The sequence below is a fragment of the Dromaius novaehollandiae genome, chromosome 3 (assembly GCF_036370855.1).
Source record: "Dromaius novaehollandiae isolate bDroNov1 chromosome 3, bDroNov1.hap1, whole genome shotgun sequence".
Lineage (NCBI taxonomy): Eukaryota > Metazoa > Chordata > Aves > Casuariiformes > Dromaiidae > Dromaius > Dromaius novaehollandiae.
In genome coordinates this window covers 557,335-578,177 of record NC_088100.1, presented here as the reverse complement: position 1 = coordinate 578,177, position 20,843 = coordinate 557,335, and the positions used below count along the sequence as shown (strand labels likewise).

Here is a 20,843-nt window from a genome sequence, read left to right as displayed (position 1 = left end):
TCACCCCCCCATTGGGACCCCCCAGCCCCGGTGTGACCCCCCCATCCTGCCCCCCATCCTCGCTGTCACCCCCCCATTGGGACCCCCTAGCCCCGGTGTGACCCCCCCATCCTGCCCCCCATCCTCGCTGTCACCCCCCCCATTGGGACCCCCTAGCCCTAGTGTGACCCCCCCATCCTGCCCCCCATCCTCGCTGTCACCCCCCCATTGGGACCCCCCAGCCCCGCTGTGACCCCGGCGGCCCCCGTGACCCCGGGGTCACCAACGGCCGGCGCCCCGCGCAGCCCCGCGGGGGCGGGGCGCGGAGCGCGCGGGAAAGCGCAGCGCCGCTGACTGGCGGCGGGCCTGGTGCGTCATCAGGGCGCGCGGGGTAGGGGCGGAAGTGCCGCGGCCGCCCGTCCTGACGCCATCGGGGCGCGCGGCGGCTGTCAGGGCGGCACGTGGGTCGGGCGCCGCCGCACCGCTCGCCGCGGCTTCCCGGTGAGTGTCCGCCCGCCCCCCCCGGCCCCGCCGCCCCCGGTCCCGCCGGCGCTGCCCCCCCCAGGGCCGGGCCGCGGCCGGTGCTCGGGGTCATGACAGAGACACTGGGGGCGCCGGGCCCCGCGCCGGGGTCACCGGGGACATGGGGGACGGGGGAGCCGGGCCCGGACAGCGGACACCGGGACACGGCGGGATGGGGGAGCCGCGATCCGAGCAGGGGGCACCGGAGGCGCCGGGGCCGGGGGGGCAAGGCTCCAGGCTGGGGACACCGGGGACACAGGGGGACAGGGCAGCAGGGCCTCGTCCCGGGGACACTGGGGGACGCGAGGGCACAGGGCGGCGGGGCCGCGGGCAGCGGGCACCGGAGGGGCGGGGGAGCAGGGGGCACCGGGGGGGCGGGGGAGCAGGGAGCACCGGGGACGGGGGAGCAGGGGGCACCGGGGGGGGTGGGGGAGCAGGGACTTCGGGATGGGGACGGGGGGGGGGCTGAGGGGCAGGCCCAGTGGCCCTGGATGGAGGACCCTGGGGACAGCGAGGGCCGGGGCAGCAGGGCCGGGGGCCCCGGGGAATGGGGGGCAGGCCCTGGGGCCGGGGGACCCTGGGGGACCCCGGGAGACAGGGAGGGGGCCCTGGGGCCGGGGCTGCACGGGGGACCCCCGAGGGACCCTGGGGGATGGGGAGGGGGCCCTGGGGCCGGGGACCGCGGGGCTGCCGGGCAGCGGTCCTTGGGCTGCCGGCCCGGCGGGGCAGTGCTGGGGAGCGGGCGCCGCCAGCGCCGTGTTTAGTCTCCGGGCTGGAGCACGTGGGCGACCTTGGACCCTGCCTGGCTGCCGCGACGGGCTGGACGGGGCCGGGCCGGCTGCGGTGCCGAGGTGGAGGCGTGCTGCCCTCTCACCCCCTTCCTTCCCGCGGCGGCGGCGTGGGGCCCGTGCCCACACCACCGCCCCGCTCCCGCCGGCGCCCGCGGGGGGGGGGGGGCAGGCCCGGACAAGCCGCCCGCCAGCCCCGGTGCCAGGCCGTCCCGGGCCGAGCGTAATCCCCGGGAGCATGCCGCAGGCATTCCTCCGCGGATCAGGGCAGGCGGCGGGGCGCCTGCAGCGGGGAGCAGTGCCGGTGCCAGCCGGGCGCTTGGGCACCCGCTCCGTCCGGCACCGGAGCCACGGGGGCAGCGGTCCCCGTCCGTCCATCCCCCCCGACGCGTGGGGCGCGCGTTGCGGGGGTCACCGTGCCGGAGACCGCCGGCTCCGCTGGCCGGGTCGGGTGAGGACGCCGGGTGCTTTCTGCGCCTCTCCGCTGGCCCGGCGTGGGCCGCGGCTGCAGACCCGCCTGCCGTCCCCGTCCCCGTCCCCGTCCCCGTCCCCGCTGCGGTGGGCCGGGGGCTGCAGGTGCCGGTGCCGCAGGCTGGCTGGGGGCGGGGGCGGCGGTGCCGGGGCAGGGCCGTCTCGCGGGAGCGGCCGTGTTGGCTTTGGCCCCGTGAGCCGGTTCCGCCGGGCTTGGCCGGGCCCGGGGCGGGGCGGCCGCGTTGCGTGCGGCCGCGTGGGCCGGTGCCGGGCCCCGGGTGGGCCTGTTTTTGCAGCCAGGCCCTTGGCGTTGGTCGGAGCGGGCTCCCGTCCGCCGTGGATGCGGGGAGGCTGGTGGGCGGGGGCTGCGCTCCCCGCGGGCGGCGGGAGCCCGGCAGGAGAAGGCGTCGGAGCGGCGCCGGGAGCCAGCGCCCGCCCGGCCCTGCCCGGAGGGGGCGGAAGGGGGAAGGGGCCGTTCCCCTGCCCCTTCCACCCCCCGCCGCCAGGTCCTTGAGACGGCGGAGATCAGACGCGGTGGAGATCAGACGCGGTGGAGATCAGACGCGCAAGCGGAGCTCCCGGCGCCGCTTCCTCCCGGCTCCCGGTCCCGGCCCGCGACGGGGCGGCGCGTCCCCGCGCTCAGCCCGGCCGGCGCTGCCGACCCTCCTCTGCCTCTCCTGCAGGTCGGAGCTTCGCCGAGATGCCGCCTCGCGCCCGCCGCCGGGGCCCCGCGCGCCCATGAGCCGGGGCGGGAGCGTGCCGGGCGGGGGGCCTGGGGGGAGCGGGTCCGTGGGGGGACGCGCTCGCCATGGAGTTCACGGCGGTCGACTACGCCATCTTCGCGCTGCTGCTGGTGCTGTCGCTGGCCATCGGGCTGTTCTACGCGCTGAGCGGCGGCCGGCAGCGCACGGTGCGGGAGTTCCTCCTGGCCAACCGCAGCATGGGCTTCCTGCCCGTGGCCCTCTCGCTGCTGGCCACCTTCCAGTCGGCCGTGGCCATCCTGGGCGTGCCGGCCGAGATCTACCGCTTCGGCACCGAGTACTGGTTCCTCGGCTGCTCCTACTTCCTGGGGCTGCTCATCCCGGCGCACGTCTTCATCCCCGTCTTCTACCGCCTGCAGCTCACCAGCGCCTACGAGGTGAGCCGGGGCGGCCCGGCCCTGCCCTCCGCGTCCCCGGCGGCCGTCCCGGGGCGCGGGGGCCGTCCCCGCCGTGGGGGGGTCCCCGCGGAGGACGGGGGCCGGTGCCCTGACCCCGTCCCCGCCCCGGCAGTACCTGGAGCTGCGCTTCAACAAGGCCGTGCGCATCTGCGGCACCGTCACCTTCATCTTCCAGATGGTGAGCGGGGGGGGGCCCGGCGGCGTGGGGAGCGGGGCGGCCCCCCGAGGCCTGAGCGCTGCCCCCCCCCCGGCCCCGCGAGCGCTGCTCTGCCCGCAGGTCGTCTACATGGGGGTGGTGCTCTACGCGCCGGCGCTGGCCCTCAACGCAGGTATGGGGGTCTCCGGGGAGGGGACCCGCGGGCGACGGCCGGGGACGGCGCGGCTCTGGCCGTCGGCGCCGCTCGCTCACCGCCCGCTCGGCCCCCAGTGACGGGCTTTGACCTCTGGAGCGCGGTGCTCGCCATAGGGCTGGTCTGCACGCTGTACACCACGCTGGTGAGTCCCGGGCCGCGGGGCGGGGGGGGGGGGGGGGGGTCCGGCGGCGGGGCCGCGTGACGCGGTTCGCTGTGCCCCCGCAGGGCGGGCTGAAGGCCGTCATCTGGACCGACGTCTTCCAGACGCTGGTGATGTTCGCGGGGCAGCTGGCCGTGATCGCCGTGGGCGCCCAGCGGGTGGGCGGCATCGCCCGCGTCTGGCGCGTGGCGGACGAGGAGGGCAAGATCTCCGGCGTCGAGTGAGCGCCGAGGCGGGGAGGGCGGCCGCGGGGCGGGGGCCGGCTGCCCCCCCCCTCTCCCCCCGCCGTGACGCCTGCCCCCCGCCCCCCCCCGCAGCCTCAACCCGGACCCCTACGAGCGCCACACCTTCTGGACGCTGGCCTTCGGGGGGGTCTTCATGATGCTGTCGCTGTACGGGGTGAACCAGGCGCAGGTGCAGCGGTACCTGAGCTCCCGCAGCGAGAAGGAGGCCGTGCTGTGAGTGGGGCCGGGAGCGGGCGGGGGGGCGGGGGGGCCGCGGCGCTGCCCACGGCCCCCGCCCCCCCCGCCGTCGCCTCACCTCGCGCTCGGCCCCCCCGGCCTGCCCGCAGCTCCTGCTACGCCGTCTTCCCCTGCCAGCAGATCGTGCTCTGCCTCAGCTGCCTCACCGGCCTCGTCATGTTCGTCTACGACCGCGAGCGCCCGCTGGCCCCCGCCCAGGGCCAGGTCTCCTCCGACCAGGTGCGCCCGCCGCCCCGGCGCGCCCCGGCCCCGCGGGGCCCCCGCCGGCGCTCAGCCCCCCCGCCCTCCCCAGATGGTGCTCTACTTCGTCATGGACGTGCTGCAGGACCTGCCCGGGCTGCCGGGCCTCTTCGTGGCCTGCCTCTTCAGCGGGTCGCTGAGGTGAGCGCCCCGTCCCACCCTGCACGGCCCCCCCGGCCCCGGCCCCGCCGCGGCCCCACTCGCTGCTTCTCTCCGTCCTCCCAGCACCATCTCCTCCGCCTTCAACTCGCTGGCCACGGTCACCATGGAGGACCTGGTGCGGCCCTACTTCCCCGGGCTCTCCGAGTCGCGGGCCACGCTGCTCTCCAAGCTGCTGGGTGAGCCGTGGGGCGGCCGTGCCGCGGGGCACGCGGGGGGGCGGGGGCCTGCCCCGCTCGGCGCTGACCCCGGCTCTCCTTGCAGCGCTGGCCTACGGGCTGCTCTGCCTGGGCATGGCCTACGTGTCCTCCATGATGGGCCCCGTGCTGCAGGTAGGTCCTGCCCAGGCGCTGGGCCCGGCGCTTCGGGCTCCGTGCGGGGCCCCACGGAGCCCCCCAACCTCCCCCGGGGCGGGGGGGACGAGGGGCCGGGGCTCAGCGTGGCCGGCGTCCCCGCAGGCGGCCATCAGCATCTTCGGCATGGTGGGCGGCCCGCTGCTGGGCCTCTTCTGCCTCGGCATGTTCTTCCCCTGCGCCAACCCCACGGTGAGTGGCGGGGCGGGCGGGGGGCACGGCCGCGCGGGGAGCCGGCCCCGCGCTCAGCGCCCCGTGTGCCCCCCCCCAGGGCGCCATCGTGGGGCTGGCGGCCGGCCTGGCCATGGCCTTCTGGGTGGGCATCGGCAGCCTGGCGCAGAGCACGCGGGCGGCCGGGGGGGCCGCGACCCCCAACGGCACCGCCGTCCCCACCGCCGCCAACCTCACCGCCAGCCTGGCCACCGCCCTGCTCGCCTCCACGCCGGCCCCGCGGAGGTGAGGGGTCCCGGGGGCTCTGCGGGGCGGGGGGGGGGGGGGGCCGGGCCGGCCGCGTGCCCCCCCCCCCACGGCGCCCGCTGTCCCCGCAGCCCCGGCGGCCTGCAGAAGTTCTACAGCCTGTCGTACATGTGGTACAGCGGCCACAACTCCGCCACCGTCATCCTCGTGGGGCTCCTCGTCAGCCTGCTCACCCGTGAGCCCCCCCCGGGGCTGGGGGGCTGCCTGTCCGGGGGGGCTGCATGTCTGGGGGGGAGCTGGGGGTCCAGGGGCTGGGGGTCCAGGGGCTGGGGGTCCGGGGGGCTGAATGTCTGGGGGGGGAGCTGGGTCCAGGGGCTGGGGGTCTGGGGGGGCTGCAAGTCTGGGGGGGAGCTGGGGGTCCAGGGGCTGGAAGTCCGGGGGGGGGCAGCATGTCTGGGGGGGAGCTGGGGGTCCAGGGGCTGGGGGTCCAGGGGGGGCTGCATGTCTGGGGGGGGAGCTGGGGGTCCAGGGGATGGGGGTCCGGGGGGCTGAATGTCTGGGGGGGAGCTGGGTCCAGGGGCTGGGGGTCTGGGGGGGCTGCATGTCTGGGGGGGAGCTGGGGGTCCAGGGGCTGGGGGTCCGGGGGGGCTGCATGTCTAAGGGGGGCTGCCTGCCTGGGGGGGCTGTGCATCCGGGAGCTACACGTCTAGGGGGCTGCTCCAGCCTGCCGCCCCCCCCTGCTGCCCCCCCCGCTGCCCCCCCTGCCCCCCAGGTCCCACGCCGGGGGAGGCCGTGGACCCCCGCACCATCTACCCCGTGCTACCTCGCCTCTTCTGCTGCCTGCCCCAGAAGTACCGGGAGAAACTGTGCTGCGGCGTGAGCTTCCCTGCCCAGGTGAGGGGGGGCAGCCCTGTGCCCCGGCCCCCCCGGCATCCCCCCAGCCCGGCCATCCCCCCGGCATCCCCCCAGCCCGGCCATCCACCCGGCCACCCCCCCGCCATCCCCCCAGCCCCGCCACCCCTGGCATCCCCCCAGCCCGGCCATCCCCCCGGCATCCCCCCAGCCCCTGCTGCCCCCCAGCATCTCCCCAGCCCGTCCACCCCCCCGGCATCCCCCCTGCTTCCCCCCAGCCCTGCCACCCCTGGCATCCCCCCAGCCCGGCCATCCCCCCGGCATCCCCCCAGCCCCTGCTGCCCCCCAGCATCTCCCCAGCCCGTCCACCCCCCCGGCATCCCCCCTGCTTCCCCCCAGCCCTGCCACCCCTGGCATCCCCCCAGCCCGGCCATCCCCCCGGCATCCCCCCAGCCCCTGCTGCCCCCCAGCATCTCCCCAGCCCGTCCACCCCCCCGGCATCCCCCCTGCTTCCCCCCAGCCCTGGCCGCCCCCCCGGCATCCCCCCAGCCCGGCCATCCCCCCGGCATCCCCCCAGCCCCTGCTGCCCCCCAGCATCTCCCCAGCCCGTCCACCCCCCCGGCATCCCCCCTGCTTCCCCCCAGCCCTGGCCGCCCCCCCGGCATCCCCCCAGCCGCAGCTGCCCCCCAGCATCCCCCCAGCCCAACCACCCCCCGGCATCCCCCCATCCCTGGCTGGAGGCTCGGGCCGCGGGGCCGCGGTGCCAGGGGCGGGGGGCCGCAGGCCTGGGTGCCGGGGGGTGGCCGCAGGCCGGTCCCCACGGCGGTGGTCTCCCCGCAGGGGGCTGAGGAGGCCGCGGCGCCCGCGGACCCCGTGGAGAAGAGCAGCAACGGGCTGCCCAACGGCCCCGCCGGCACCACGGCCCCCGCGGGGGTCCGCCGGCCCGAGGAGGAGGAGGAGGAGGAGGAAGGGCAGGGCTACATCCGCGCCACGGGGGCTCCCGCCTACGCCGTGCAGGAGACGGCGTTCTGAGCCCCCCCCTCCCGCCCGCCCGGCCGGGCTGCGGGTCCTGGACCGGGAAGCACCAGACGCCGGGTGAGGGGCTGGTCCCTGCCCCGGCCCCCCCGGCCCCGCCGCGGCCCCGAGGCTGCGCTGAGCGCAGTGCCACGCCGGCGGGTGCCCCCGGCCCCTTCCCCCCCCCCCCGGCTGCCCCGGGCCCTGGGACCACAGCTGGGGGCGAGCCCGAGCGGCCCCCCCGGCCCCGTGCCTTACCGCCGGGGCTGCGGCCGGCCCCCTCCCCGCGGCGCCCCTCCGTTCCCCCCCAATAAACCGTTCCTGCGCAGCTCCCGGAGCCCCCCCGCGCCGAGCCCCCCGCGTCCCCGCCGCCTTGGCCCCCCCTCGCCCCCCCGGCCCCCTCCCCGCGCGTGGCAGCACCGCGCAGGCAGCAGGGCAGGTGCCAGGCAGCGTTTACTGCCGGGGGGGCCCGGGGGCTGCGACCCCCCACCGGCTGGCGGCACGTGCTGGGGGCACTGGGGGCACTGGGACGTGCTGGGGGCACTGGGGCGGGCTGGCTGCATGCACTGGGGGCACTGGGGGACTGTGGGGACGGGTTGGCAGCACGCACTGGGGGCACTGGGGTGGGCTGACAGCACTGGGGGCACTGGGGCCGGCTGGCAGCACCTGCTGGGGGGACTGGGGGGCACTGGAATGAGCTGGCAGCACGTGCTGGGGGCACTGGGACGGGCTGGCGGCACACGCTGGGGGCACTGGGAGCCCTGGGACAGGCTGGCAGCGAGCACTGGGGGCACTGGGGACTGTGGGGATGGCAGCACGCGCTGGGGAGACTGGGGGACTGGGATGGGCACACACTGGGGGCACTGGGGGAGTGCAAGGACCAGCTGGCAGCACACACTGGGGGCACTGGAAAACTGCAGGGACCAGCTGGCAGCATGCACTGGGGGCACTGGGATGGCCTGGTGGCGCGCACTGGGGGTGCTGGGGGCACTGGGGTGGGCTGGTGGCACACGCTGGGGGGACTGGGGGCACTGGGACGGGCTGGCGGCACGCACTGGGGGTGCTGGGAGCACTGGAGGTGCTGGGGCGGGCTGGTGGCACACACTGGGAGCACTGGGGGAGTGCAAGGACCAGCTGGCAGCATGCACTGGGAGCACTGGGAGCGCTGGGGCAGGCTGGAAGCACGCACTGGGGGACTGCGGGGACGGGCTGGCAGCACACACTGGGGGCACTGGGATGGCCTGGTGGCACGCACTGGGAGCGTTGGGGGCACTGGGAGCACTGGGGGAACTGGGGCGGGCTGGTGGCACGCACTGGGAGCACTGGGGGAGTGCAAGGACCAGCCGGCAGCAGGCCGAGGCGGGCGAGCTTGGCGTGGGGCGGGCAGGGCCTCCCCCAGCACCCGCACCCGCCTCCGCGGTGCCTCCCGGGACCCAACCCTGCCGTGCCCCCGCGCCCCGGACGTGTGGGGCTGCGTCCCCCCGCTGTGCACCCGCGCCCCGGACGTGTGGGGCTGCGTCCCCCCACCATGCCCCCACGCCCCGGACCTGTGGGGCTGCGTCCCCCCGCCGTGCCCCCGCACCCCCGACCTGTGGGGCTGCGTCCCCCCACCATGCCCCCACGCCCCGGACCTGTGGGGCTGCGTCCCCCCCGGCTGCGGAGCCTCTCCCAGGGCCCGGATCACCCGCACCACCCACCATGGGCTCCGTGGGGTGCAGCACCCGCATCCCCGTGGGGCAGACCCACATCCCTGCAGTGCAGCACCTGCATCCCCGTGGGGCAGCACCCGCATCCCTGTGGGGCAGCACCTGCTTCCCCGTGGGGCAGACCCACATCCCTGCAGTGCAGCACCTGCATCCCCGTGGGGCAGCACCCACATCCCTGGGGTGCAGCACCCGCATCCCCATGGGGCAGCACCCGCATCCCCGTGGGGCAGCACCTGCATCCCTGGGGTGCAGCACCCGCCTCCCCGTGGGGCAGCACCCGCATCCCTGTGGGGCAGCACCCACATCCCCATGGGGCAGACCCACATCCCTGCAGTGCAGCACCCACATCCCCATGGGGCAGCACCCGCATCCCCGTGGGGCAGCACCCGCATTCCTGTGGGGCAGCACCTGCATCCCTGCAGTGCAGCACCCGCATCCCCGTGGGGCAGCACCCGCCTCCCCGTGGGGCAGCACCCGCCTCCCCGTGGGGCAGCTCCTCAGGGGTCCCGACGCCCGCGCTGTGCCGGCTCCTTACCCGTCGCGCTGCCGGGGGGCTCTGGGGGGGGGCGGGGGTGGGGGGCCCTGCCCGCGCCCCCCGGCCCGGCTCTGCGGCACCGCGCACCGGCCCGCAGCAGGATCCGGGCGCCTCCGCTCCCCGCGGCCACGGGGGACCCGCGCTCGGTGTCCATCCCCGCTCCGCACCCGCCCGCCCGGGCGCTCTCCGCCATGGCCCTGCCGCCGGGCAGCCCCTGACCATGGGCTCCCCCGGCCCTCGGCTGCCTGCTGCAGCGCCGCTCGCCCCGCCGGCACGGGCCTGGTGCTGTGGGGCCCCCGCGCGGGATGGGGCGTGTGTGGGGCAGGGCTCCCGCGCGGGATGGGGCGTGTGTGGGGCAGGGCTCCCGCGCGGGATGGGGCGTGTGTGGGGCAGAGCACCCACGCGGGATGGGGCGTGTGTGGGGCAGGGCTCCCGCGCGGGATGGGGCGTGTGTGGGGCAGGGCCCCCACGCGGGATGGGGCGTGTGTGGGGCAGGGCTCCTGGATGCGATGGGGCGTGTGTGGGGCAGGGCTCCCGCGCGGGATGGGGCGTGTGTGGGGCAGGGCTCCTGGATGGGATGGGGCGTGTGTGGGGCAGAGCACCCACGCGGGATGGGGCGTGTGTGGGGCAGGGCTCCTGGATGGGATGGGGCGTGTGTGGGGCAGGGCCCCCACGCGGGATGGGGCGTGTGTGGGGCAGGGCTCCTGGATGGGATGGGGCGTGTGTGGGGCAGAGCACCCACGCGGGATGGGGCGTGTGTGGGGCAGGGCTCCCGCACAGGATGGGCCGAGGCCCCCGGGGAGGCAGCGCGGCGGGGCGGGGGCAGGGGGCGTGGGGGGGGCCGGGGCTGGCGCGGGGGGTGCAGGCGGGGGGGCCCCGCCGGGGGGACAAGCACAGCGCCCCGCCGCAGGGGACGGGCGCCCGGCCGTGCTGCACCGCGCGGAGCCGCGCAGACCCGCCGCCCCGGGGCCCAGGGCGGGCGCACACGCGGTGCCCCCCCGCAGGTGGGTGCTCTGGGCACACGGGGGGGTCACCGCGCCGGGACGGCTCATGCAGGGCCCCGCACGGGCTGCTGCGCACAGGGGACTCGCACCTCGCCACGCCGCGCGGGGCTGCACACGCACCGCCCCGTTGCACGGTGCTTGCACACACACCGCCCCGTTGCACACCGCCTGCACACACACACCGCCCCGTTGCACACCAGTTGCACACACGCAGCGCCCCGTTGCACGGCGCTTGCACACACAGCGCCCCGTTGCACGGCAGTTGCACACACACACCGCCCCGTTGCACACCGGTTGCACACACGGGGCCCCATTGCACGGCACTTGCACACACACACCGCCCCGTTGCACACCGGTTGCACACACACACCGCCCTGTTGCATGGCACTTGCACACACACACCGCCCCGTTGCACACCGGTTGCACACACAGCGCCCCGTTGCACGGCAGTTGCACACACACACCGCCCCGTTGCACAGTGGTTGCAAACACGGGGCCCCATTGCACGGCGCTTGCACACACCACCCCATTGCACAGCGGTTGCATGCACACCGTCCGTTGCACGGCAGTTGCACACACACACACACACCACCCCGTTGCACGGTGGTCGCACACACGCACCACCCGTTGCGCAGCCGTCGCGCCCCCCCTTCCCTGCCCCTCCCACTGCGCATGCGCGGCGGCCAGGGGCCGGGCGGGGCGGGGCGGGGCGGGGCGCGGAGCCGTGGCGGAGACTCGCGCGGCGGCCAGGGGGCGGGGCTCGGCCTGCGGGGGCGGGGCGCGGCGGCCAGGGGGCGGGGCGTCCGGTCGGCCGAGGGGCGGGGCGCGTCTTGCGGGGGCGGGGCGCGGTGGCCAGGGGGCGGGGCGTCCGGTCGGCCGAGGGGCGGGGCGCGTCTTGCGGGGGCGGGGCGCGGCGGCCAGGGGGCGGGGCGTCCGGTCGGCCGAGGGGCGGGGCGCGTCTTGCGGGGGCGGGGCGCGGCGGCCAGGGGGCGGGGCGAGCGGGGGCGGGGCGCGGCTTGCGGGGGCGGGGCGCGGCGGCCAGGGGGCGGGGCGAGCGGGGGCGGGGCGCGTCTTGCGGGGGCGGGGCGAGGCGCGGTGACGCGCGGCGTCGCGCGCGCGCTGACGTGTGCGGGCGCAGCCATGGCGCCGCGGCGGCCGGCGGAGCTGTACCGCGCGCCCTTCCCGCTCTACACGGTCCGCGTCCACCCGCGGCGCCCGCTCGCCATCACCGCCGGCGGCGGCGGCGCCGCCAAGACCGGCATCCGCAATGGCGTGGTGCGGCCCTGGCCTCGCGGCTGGGGGGGCGGGGGGGGCCCGGGGACTGGGGGGGTCACGGGGAGGTGGGGGGGGCCGGGCCGGGGGGGGGGGTCACGGGGTGAGGGTGCCCTGGGGATGGGGGCCTGGGCGGCGGGGGTGTCATGGGGCTGGGGGGTCCCTGAGGCTGTGGGGGGGGTCCCGGGCCTGGGGTTGGGCTGGGCTGGGTCATGGGGCTGGGGGGGGGTCCCTGAGGCTGGGGGGGGTCATGGGGATGGAGGGGCTGGGATTGGGGGTTCACAGGGCTGGTAGGGGGCCCCAGGGGAGGGGGGGGCCTGGGATTGGGGGGGTCATAGCACTGGTAGAGGGCCCCAGGGGCTGGGGGGGGTCATGGGGATGGGGGGGCCCTTGGGCCTAGGAGGTGTTGGTGTGCTGGGAGGGTCTGGGGACTGTGGGGGGGATCAGGGGGCTGTGGAGTGGGGCGCTGGGGGGGTCTCTGGGCTAAGCTGCGGGAGGCTGTGTGGCTGTGAGTGGTGGGGTGTGGGGGTCCCGGGGGGGGGCGCTGCGGTTGGGGGGTCACAAGGTGGTGCAGGGGCTCAAGACCTGGGCACAAGGGACCTGGGGGATACGGACCGTGGGGGGCTGGGGAGGGGGAGCTGTGGGGCAGGCGCACGAGGTGGCAGCAGCGGGGCGGGGTCCGGCGGCTCCCCCAGCCGCGGGTGCCGCGGTGCCCGTGGGGCGCCCGGGGGCTGGGCCGGGCCTGTGCCCGGGCGCTGAGGGCCCCGCGCCGTGCCGCAGCACTTCCTGCAGCTGGAGCAGATCGGGGGCCGGCTCAGCGCCTCCCTGCTCCACTCGCACGACACCGAGACCCGGGCCACCATGACCATGGCGCTGGCGGGCGACGTCATCGCCGCGGGGCAGGACGCCAGCTGCCACATCCTGCGCTTCAGCCTGCGGGCGCCCGAGGGCGGGGGCGGCGCGGCCGGCAGCAGCGGTGAGACCCCGCTCCCCCCGCGCTGGGGGGCTGGGGGCGGTTTGGAGGTGGGGCGGTGCCGCAGGGGCCCCGGCTGCTCGGGGCTGTGGGGCTCGTGCCTGGGGCGGCGGGAGCCGCGTCAGCGCTCTGCCTCCCGCTCCCCACGGCAGGCAGCGGGGAGAAGGGGCCGCGGAAGCGGAAGGGCCCCAGCCCGGCGGGGCAGGGCGACACGCAGAGCCAGACGCACGAGGTGGCCGTGGAGACCCTGCACAGCGTCCGCACGGATTTCAGCCCCGACGCCCTGCAGAAGGCCGTGCGCTTCAACGCCGACTGCTCCCTGCTCGTCACGGGCGGCGCCGACGGCTTCCTCCGCCTCTGGGAGGTAGGCGGGGGGGGAGCTGCGGCCCGGCACCGGCGCGTACCCGGCCCGGGAGGCCAGGCCTCGAGAGGTGCGGAAACCGAGCTGCCGCGTCCCTGTGTGCGGGCGGAGTCGTGGCACCTTCTCTGCGTGACCCCAGGGGCCGTGTCGGGGGCAGCTCGGGGGGGCTGCGTGGAGCCCTGGCCCGCAAGCTGCGGCCCCGACGCCTGCTCTGCTCTTGCAGTTCCCCAGCATGAAGAAGACGCTGGAGTTCAAAGCCCACGATGGGGAGATTGAGGATATCGCACTGGGGCCGGACAACAAGGTGACGAGCAGCTGCTTGGAGGAGGGGGGAGGTTCCCGCCAGCCCCGCTGCGACGGCCGTCCTCGAGCACACGCTGTCTGCACGCAGGTGGTGACAGCGGGACGGGACTTCCAGTGCTGCGTGTGGCAGCGGGACCAGCTGGTGACGGAGCTGCGCTGGAACGAGAACCTGCCCGGCATCCCGGACAAGGCTTACCGCTACCAGGCCTGCAGGTGAGGGCAGCGCTGCCTGGGACGCACGCGCACCTCGGCGCGGGGCCAGCACCGGGCCGCCTGGAATGGACGTGCCAAGCCTGGACCTGCCGCGGGGGACAGCCTGGGACCGGCCGCGTAGGTAGCCCTGGGCACGTGTGCGGGAGCTCCGGAGCCGGGAGTGGCATTGGCACCGGCTCCTGCCCGAGCACGCGTTGGCATTTCTCCCGGCCTCTGCGGTGCCTCGGGGGAGGAGTTCCCAGATGGGCCCCAGGCTACGGGAAGAAACATCTCTGTTGTGTGTGTGAACGGGGTAGGAACCAGGTGCGGGCCTGGGCTCGGCGTAGCAGAGGGGGAAGGAGGCGGCACCGGCCCTGGGGGCTGACGCGGCCCTCCCGCAGGTTCGGGGCCGTGGAGGACAACGCCGGGGCGCTGCGGCTCTACACGGTGCAGGTGCCCCACAAGCGGGAGCGCCGCCCCCCGCCCTGCTACCTGACCAAGTGGGACGGGAAGAGCTTCCTGCCGCTGCTCACGCGGCCCTGCGGCAACGAGGTGGTGTCCTGCCTGTCGGTCAGGTACGGCGCGGGCGGCGGGGGGCCGGGGCCGGCGGGCCGGGCGCTCACCCTCCTCCGCCCCGCAGCGATTCGGGCACCTTCCTGGGGCTGGGCACCGTGACGGGCTCCGTCGCCATCCACATCGCCTTCTCGCTGCAGGTGAGCCGGGGCGCGGGGGCGGCCGGGCCCGCGGACCCCCCGGGCTGGGCTTTCCCTGCCTTCAGCCCAGAGGCCGCCCAAGCTGGCTGCGGAGAGGAGCGGTGGCGGCTCTGCTGCCACGTGCCCCCCGTGCGGAGGCCGGGCTGCCTTGGGCCCCCCCGACCCTGCTGTCCCCCCCCCCCGCAGAGGCTGTACTACGTGAAGGAGGCGCACGGCATCGTCGTCACCGACATTGCCTTCGTGCCCAGGAGCCCGCAGGGGCGGGAGCTGCTGGCGGGCAACGAGGCGGCGCTGCTCAGCGTGGCCGTCGACAGCCGCTGCAAGCTGCACCTGCTGCCCAGCCGCCGTAGGTGCCGGGGGGCCGAGGGGCGGGGGCTGCCTCCGCGCTCCCGCAGCACACCTGGGGGGGCATCGGGGCCGTTACGCCCCGGCCCCCCTCTTCCCGCGGCTGTCTCCTCCGCAGGCTCCCTCCCCGTGTGGCTGCTGCTGCTGCTCTGCGCCGGGCTCATCGTGGCCGCCATCCTGCTGCTGCAGCTCGCCTTCCCCGGCTTCCTCTAGGCCGCCCGGCCCGGGGCCGGGACTGACGTGGGGCTGGCGGCTGCCTGGCCTTCCCCCCCCCCAGCGCCTCGGCCCCCCGCGAGACTGTGAAGCAGATCGGGGCCCACCCGCGCCCGGGCAGCGGGACGAGGCGCAGGAGCCCTGCGGGGCCGCGGTGTGGGGCTGGCCCCAGGGCGGGCAGCGGTCCTGCCAGCCGCTGTCGGGCCTAACCCTCCGCCCCGCCGCTGCCATTAAAACTGGAGCGCGAAGGCAGTGCCGTCCCTGTGTGCCGGCGCGGTGCTGGGGGCGGTTTCACATCTCCACCTCTGCTCTCGTCGTCCTCCTGCTCCCGCCTTGCTCCCCCCAGCTCGGGGAGGCGCAGCCGGAGCGGCTTTATTGGGGGGTCAGGGAGCAGCCGGCTCAGCGGCCTCCTCCGCGGCGCCGCCGGGGCCCTCGTCCAGCTGGCTCAGCTCCTCGCCGTGCTCGAAGACGGCGGTGACGAACTGGGCGAAGACGCGATCCGCGTAGGTCTCGTGGCGGGGGAAGAGGCCCTCGAGGAAGCCGATGTGTCCCCCGCGCGCCGTCACCAGCAGGGCCACGTGGGGCAGGTGCCGCACGGCCTCCACGGGGATCGCTGGGAAAGGCGCGTGAGCCGCGGCCGTGCCCCGCGATGGGGCCCGGCGCCCCGCAGCCCCGCTCACCGCGATGGGGCCCGGCGCCCCGCAGCCCCACTCACCGCGCCGGGGGCAGAAGGGGTCGTCGGCGGCGTTGAGGCAGAGCACGGGCACGCGGATGCCGCGGAGCTTGCGCGAGGGGCTGGCCGCCTCGTAGTACTGGCGGCAGCTGCCGTAGCCGAAGGCCGGGGCCGTGTAGCGCTCGTCGAACTCGCGGATGGTGCGTGCCTGGGGCGGGGGGGGCGTCAGGCCGGGCTCGGCCCGGGGGGCCGGGGCGGGGGCGAGGCCCTACCTGCAGGACGTAGTCCACGTCGGCCCTGTCGGCTATCGCGGCCCGGTGCCTGCAAGGTGCCCGGGGTGAGCGCGGGGGGCTCCCCGGTGCCCGCCCCGGCCCCCGGCCCCTGCGGCCCCACCTGCGGGCGAGCTGGCGCAGGCCGGCCGCGAGGTGCCGGTTGAAGAGCAGGGCGTTGAGGGGCGTCTCCAGCGACGCCGCGGTCTCCAGGGTGTCCCAGCTGGCGGAGATGGCCATGGCGGCCACCAGCCCGGCCGCCCGCCCCGTCCGCGCCAGGTAGTTCAGCACCAGGATCCTGCGGGCGCCGGGGTGAGCGGAAGGGGGCAAAGCCGCCGTGCCCGGCGCTGGGACCGGCTCTTACCCGCCCAGGGAGACGCCGACGGCCAGGAGCGGGGCCTGCGGGTGCCGGGCCCGGATGTGCCGGATGGCCGTCTCCAGGTCCTCCGTGTTGCTGGCACAGAAGGTCCTGGGGGTCTGAGAGGGGAGAGGAGCTGGGGGCAGCCAGCGGCTCCCGCCCTGGGGCCGCGCAGGGCCCCGCCGCGCCGCTCCCGGGCCGCGTCGCTCACCAGCAGCTCCTCGTCCTTGCAGCCCCGGTGGTTGAGCACCACCGACCTGGGGAGAGAGCGGAGGCGTCGCCCGGGGGCAGGGCCGTGGGTCCCCCCGCTCCGCTCCCGGGGCCGCGGCTCACCTGTACCCGGCCCGCCGGGCCTGCTGCACGAGGTGGAGCACGTAGGACGCCCGGCTGTCGCTGACGAGGCCCGGGAGCAGCAGGACGGTGGGGCGGGCGCGGGGGTCGGGGTGCCGGCGGCTGCCCGCGCCGTCGGTCCAGTCGAGCAGCAGCTGGCCGCCGTCGGGGGTGCGGATCCGCTCGCTGCGGGGGAGGGCGCGGTGGGCGGCGGGCCGGGCCGGGGGGGACCGGGGGGCGGCGGGGCCGGGCCGGGCCTCACCTGCGGTAGGCGGCGGGCGGGCGGGACTGGAGCAGGGCGCGCAGCAGCGTCTGGAGGCGGCCCTCGAAGCACCAGGGCGTGGGGCGGAAGGGCTCGGCCACCACCGGGCAGCGCCGCCGCAGGAAGGCGCGGAGCCGCGGGCCGCCGGCGAGCAGGGGCCGCTGCGGGCACGGAGCGCGCTCGGTCAGCGGGGAGGCGGCGAGGGCAGGGCAGGGCAGGGCAGGGGGCGGCGGGGCCGGCGCTCACCTGCGGCACCCGCGCCCAGTAGTAGCCGAGCGCGGCGGCGGCGGCGGCCGCCAGCAGCAGCAGCAGCGGCGGGAGCGGGACGGGCCGCGGCCAGGCGGGGAGCGGCGCCGCCGCCGCCACCGGGGTCCCCTCGGCCGCCATCGCCGCGCCGCGCCGCGAGGCCCCGCCCCCGAGTGGCGACACCGCGAGGCCCCGCCCCCGAGTGGTGACGCCAGCGAGGCCCCGCCCCCGAGTGGCGACACCGCGAGGCCCCGCCCCCGAGTGGTGACGCCAGCGAGGCCCCGCCCCCGAGTGGCGACTCCGCGAGGGCCCGCCCCCGGGTGGTGACGCCAGCGAGGCCCCGCCCCCGAGTGGTGACGCCAGCGAGGCCCCGCCCCCGAGTGGCGACACAGCGAGGCCCCGCCCCCGGGTGGTGACGCCAGCGAGGCTCCGCCCCTCGTGATGCCCCGCCCCGGGCCGGGCGCGCGTCGCGGCGGCGGCCATCTTGGTGTCGGGCAGGGCGCCGTTAACCCCTGCGCGGCCGGGTGCGGGGCCGGGGCCGCGTGGCGCGGGGCGGGGACGGGCCGGGACGGCTGCAGCGAGCGGCGGGGCGAGGCGACGTGAGGTGAGGTGAGGTGAGGCCGGGGATGGGCAGCGAGTGTGTTTGTGCGTGTGCGTGTGCATGCAGTGTAGTCAGGGTGCAGTGTGTGTGCATGCAGCGTGTGCATGTAGTGTGCACAGAGTGCACAAGCAGGGCAGGGTGATGCGTGAGTGTGCGCATGCAGTGTGTGTGTGTGCAGGGCAGGGTGTTCTGTGCATGTGTGCAGTGTGTGTGCGTGCAGCGTGTGCATGTAGTGTGTGCAGAGTGTGCGCAAGCAGGGCAGGGTGATGCGTGAGTGTGCGCATGCAGTGTGGGTGTGCGGTGCATGCACAAGTAGAGCAGGGTGCTGTGTGCATGAGCTAGCGTGCAGCGTGGGTGTGCAGTGTGACACGCGTGTGCGTGCGGGGCAGGGTGCTGTGCGTGTGTGCATGCAGTGTGGGTGTGCAGTGTGACACGCGTGTGTGTGAGGGCAGGGCGCTGTGTGTGTGTGCGCATGCAGTGTGGGTGTGCGGTGCGTGCACAAGTAGAGCAGGGTGCTGTGTGCATGAGCTAGCGTGCAGCGTGGGTGTGCAGTGTGACACGCGTGTGCGTGCAGGGCAGGGTGCTGTGTGCATGAGCTAGCATGCAGCGTGGGTGTGCAGTGTGACACGCGTGTGCGTGCAGGGCAGGGCGCTGTGCGTGTGTGTGCATGCAGCGTGGGTGTGCAGTGTGACACGCGTGTGCGTGCAGGGCAGGGCGCTGTGCGTGGGTGTGCATGCAGCGTGGGTGTGCAGTGTGACACGCGTGTGCGTGCAGGGCAGGGCGCTGTGCGTGTGTGTGCATGCAGTGTGGGTGTGCAGCGTGCACTGTGTGACACACGTGCGTGCATGCAGGGCAGGGTGCTGGGTGCATGCGTGTGTGTGCAGCATGCCTGTGCAGCGTGCCCGGTGTGGCACACGTGTGCATGCAGTGCAGGGTGCTGTGCGTGCCTGCGTGCCAGGTGTGCGGCATGCGCCCGGTGTGAGGCGTGCGCGTGCGGGGCAGGGCGCGGTGCGCGTGCCCTCGTGCGCCCAGGCCGCGTGGCCCGGGTGCTGCGCCCTGCGGCGTGGCTCCGCGGAGGCAGCGTGCGGCGCAGCCGGCCCTGCGCAGTGCCGGGCCCAGCCCCAGTGCTGCCAGCGTGGAGCCGCCCGCGGAGCCGCCTGCGCCGGGCCAGGTGAGCGCGGCACCGGGCGAGGGGGCGGCGGGGGCAGCCGGGGACGGGGCACCCCAGGGCCGGGCCCCCCGGCCCCCCCGGCCCCCCGCGTGGACGCCCAGCCCCGCGCTGTCCCCCCAGGTCGCGGGATGAGGACGCTGCGCGTGGCCCTGCTGGCGCTGCTGCTGCTGCCGGCGGCGGGGGCCGCCCCCAGGGACGGGCTGCACCGGTGCGGAGGGGGCCGTGGGCGCAGCCGGGGTGCAGGGCAGGTGGGGGGTGCACGGGCTCAGGTGGGGTGCAGGGCACGTGGGGGGTGCACGGGGTCAGGTGGCGTGGGGCAGGGTCGCGTGGGGCTGCACGGCGTGGGGCTGCTGCCGAGGGGGCTGCGCAGGGACGCATGGTGTGGGGCAGGGGTGCTGTGCGGGTGTGGGGCGCTGCGGGGGCTGCCAGGCGTGGGGCGGAGGGGCCCCAGCTGCCCCCCCCCCCGCAGGGCTCAGGCTCCCCGTCCCGGCCAGGCCGGAGCCCCCCCCGGCTGTGGGGCTGGAGCCCGGCGAGGACCCGCTGAGCCCGGAGGTGCCTGTGCTGGGGTGAGTCCCGCCCTCGGGAGCCCCATGGCGCAGTGGGGGGGACGGGGGGGGACGGGGGGGGGGGAAACAGGTGGAGGCAGAGCCCAGCCAGCTGTGGGGCAGAACTGCTCTGGGGCTGGCCGTGGGGCAGGGGCAGGGGACCCAGGGGCTGGCTGTGGGGCAGGGGAAGGGCTGCGCTGGGGCTGGCTGTGGGGCAGGGCACCATGGGGCAGGGGCAGGGAACCCTGGGGCCAGCTGTGGGGCAGGGGCAGGGAACCCTGAGGCTGGCTATGGGGCAGGGCAGGGGCTGGCTGTGGGGCAGGGACAGGACACCCTGGGGCCAGCTGTGGGGCAGGGGCAGGGCAGGGGCTGGCTGTGGGGCAGGGCAGAGGCTGGCTATGGGGCAGGGCAGAGGCTGGCTGTGGGGCAGGGGCAGGGCTCCACTGGGGCCGGCTGTGGGGCAGGGGCGGGGCACCCCGGGACCGGCTGTGGGGCAATGATAGGGCACCTTGGGGCCAGCTGTGGGGCAGAGGGAGGGCTGTGTTGGGTCTGGCTGTGGGGCAGGGGCAGGGCACCCCGGGGGCGGCTGTGGGGCAGGGGCAGGACAGCCTGGGGCTGGCCATGGGGCTGCGCAGTGCCCAGGCGGCTGTGGGGCAGGGGCAGGGCACCCCGGGACTGGCTGTGGGGCAATGATAGGGCACCTTGGGGCTGGCTGTGGGGCAGGGTCGGGGCACCCCTGGGCTGGCTGTGGGGCAGGGTCGGGGCACCCCGGGGCTGGCCGTGGGGCTGCGCGGTGGCGGCCGTGGGGCAGGGCGGGCAGCGGGTCCCCCCCCAGGCTGCTGCGGAGCGCCGCGGAGCGCCTGGGGCCGCCGGAGCCGGGCCTGACGCCGGAGCAGGGTAAGGAGCCGCGTCCCCACGCCGGGCCCGGCCCCCCCCGGCAGCCCCACGGCCGCCCCACGGCGCCGCTCTGCCCCCAGCGCTGCTCTACCTCCTGGCGCTGCACGACCACGACGGCAGCGGGCGGCTCGACGGGCTGGAGCTGCTGCGGCTGCTGAGCGAGGCGCTGGCGCGGGGCGACGCGGGGCGCCCGGCCCCGGACGCGGTAGGTCCCGCTGCCCCCCCCCCGCGCCCCCCCCCCCCGCTGCCCCCCGCCGCCGCCCTGACGCCCCCCCGCAGGTGGCCCTGCTCGTGGACCGCGTGCTGGAGACGCAGGACCTGGACGGTGACGGGCTGCTGGACCCCTCCGAGCTGCTGCTGGCGCCCGGCGGGGACCGGGGCGCCCCAGCCGCGGGGACCGGCCTCGTGCGGTGGCCGGAGCCGGAGCCGGAGCCGGAGCCGGGCGCGGAGCTGAGCGCCGTGGGGCAGGGCCCGGCCGTGGGGCAGGAGCTGCCGGGCAGCGCCGCCCCCTCGGAGGCCGAGGTGGCCCCGGTGCTGGGGGACACTGGTGACATGTAGGCTGGGGACGGCTCCGGCAGGGCCCTGCCTGCCCCCCCCCCGTCCCCCCCCGTGGGCCCCGGTGTGCGTGGCGGCAGCGTGGCACGTGGTGCCGGTGCAGTGCAAAGCACAGTGCCAGTGCAGTGCACCGTGCCGTCACCGTGCACGGGGCCAGTGCAGTGCACAGTGGCAGTGCAACGCACGGTGCCAATGCAGTGCACGGTGCCGGCACAGTGCTGATGCCGTGCGCAGTGCAGTGCTGTGCAGAGTGCTGGTGCAGTACATGGTGCTGGTGCAGTGCACGGTGCAGTGCAATGCAGTGTTGGTGCAATACCTGGTGCAATACATGGTGCTGGTGCAGCACACGGTGCAGCGCAATGCAGTGTCG

The 20,843-nt window shown here is 77.0% G+C and overlaps 4 protein-coding genes across 6 annotated transcripts; 3 read left to right on the top strand and 1 right to left on the bottom strand.

Moving 5' to 3' along the window:
• The first annotated feature begins 352 nt into the window (after positions 1-352).
• Positions 353-7,277, top strand: SLC5A6 (solute carrier family 5 member 6). Of its 2 annotated transcripts, none has more exons than XM_064508156.1 (16): positions 353-480; positions 2,444-2,898; positions 3,032-3,097; positions 3,197-3,248; positions 3,347-3,414; positions 3,498-3,652; positions 3,750-3,890; positions 4,004-4,133; positions 4,207-4,295; positions 4,380-4,492; positions 4,578-4,645; positions 4,772-4,858; positions 4,938-5,122; positions 5,215-5,318; positions 5,856-5,977; positions 6,776-7,277. In XM_064508156.1, the coding sequence occupies exons 2-16, from the start codon at positions 2,569-2,571 to the stop codon at positions 6,965-6,967; spliced, it is 1,902 nt and encodes a 633-aa protein (XP_064364226.1). In that variant the 5' UTR covers positions 353-480; positions 2,444-2,568; the 3' UTR covers positions 6,968-7,277. The 2 variants fall into 2 exon arrangements, with proteins under 2 accessions (XP_064364226.1, XP_064364227.1); XM_064508157.1 differs by having other exon boundaries at positions 361-480; positions 3,537-3,652.
• A 3,972-nt stretch (positions 7,278-11,249) lies between these two features.
• On the top strand, positions 11,250-14,814 carry PREB (prolactin regulatory element binding). Its single transcript, XM_064508155.1, has 9 exons — positions 11,250-11,469; positions 12,247-12,442; positions 12,592-12,803; positions 13,024-13,104; positions 13,192-13,316; positions 13,697-13,870; positions 13,936-14,008; positions 14,195-14,354; positions 14,472-14,814. Exons 1-9 carry the CDS (start codon positions 11,335-11,337, stop codon positions 14,564-14,566), a joined length of 1,251 nt encoding a protein of 416 aa, XP_064364225.1. The 5' UTR covers positions 11,250-11,334; the 3' UTR covers positions 14,567-14,814.
• Positions 14,815-14,875: 61 nt separating this feature from the next.
• Positions 14,876-16,909, bottom strand: ABHD1 (abhydrolase domain containing 1). Of its 2 annotated transcripts, none has more exons than XM_064508154.1 (9): positions 16,705-16,909; positions 16,459-16,619; positions 16,200-16,382; positions 16,078-16,123; positions 15,873-15,985; positions 15,633-15,806; positions 15,512-15,560; positions 15,247-15,447; positions 14,876-15,179 (listed from the first exon to the last, which is right to left on the bottom strand). In XM_064508154.1, exons 1-9 carry the CDS (start codon positions 16,843-16,845, stop codon positions 15,129-15,131), a joined length of 1,119 nt encoding a protein of 372 aa, XP_064364224.1. In that variant the 5' UTR covers positions 16,846-16,909; the 3' UTR covers positions 14,876-15,128. The 2 variants fall into 2 exon arrangements, with proteins under 2 accessions (XP_064364224.1, XP_064364223.1); XM_064508153.1 differs by having other exon boundaries at positions 15,282-15,447.
• Positions 16,910-18,260: 1,351 nt separating this feature from the next.
• CGREF1 (cell growth regulator with EF-hand domain 1) lies at positions 18,261-20,833 on the top strand. The gene is made up of 6 exons (XM_064508152.1): positions 18,261-18,476; positions 18,597-18,684; positions 18,971-19,042; positions 19,857-19,918; positions 19,999-20,123; positions 20,198-20,833. Exons 2-6 carry the CDS (start codon positions 18,605-18,607, stop codon positions 20,474-20,476), a joined length of 618 nt encoding a protein of 205 aa, XP_064364222.1. The 5' UTR covers positions 18,261-18,476; positions 18,597-18,604; the 3' UTR covers positions 20,477-20,833.
• Positions 20,834-20,843: the final 10 nt, after the last annotated feature.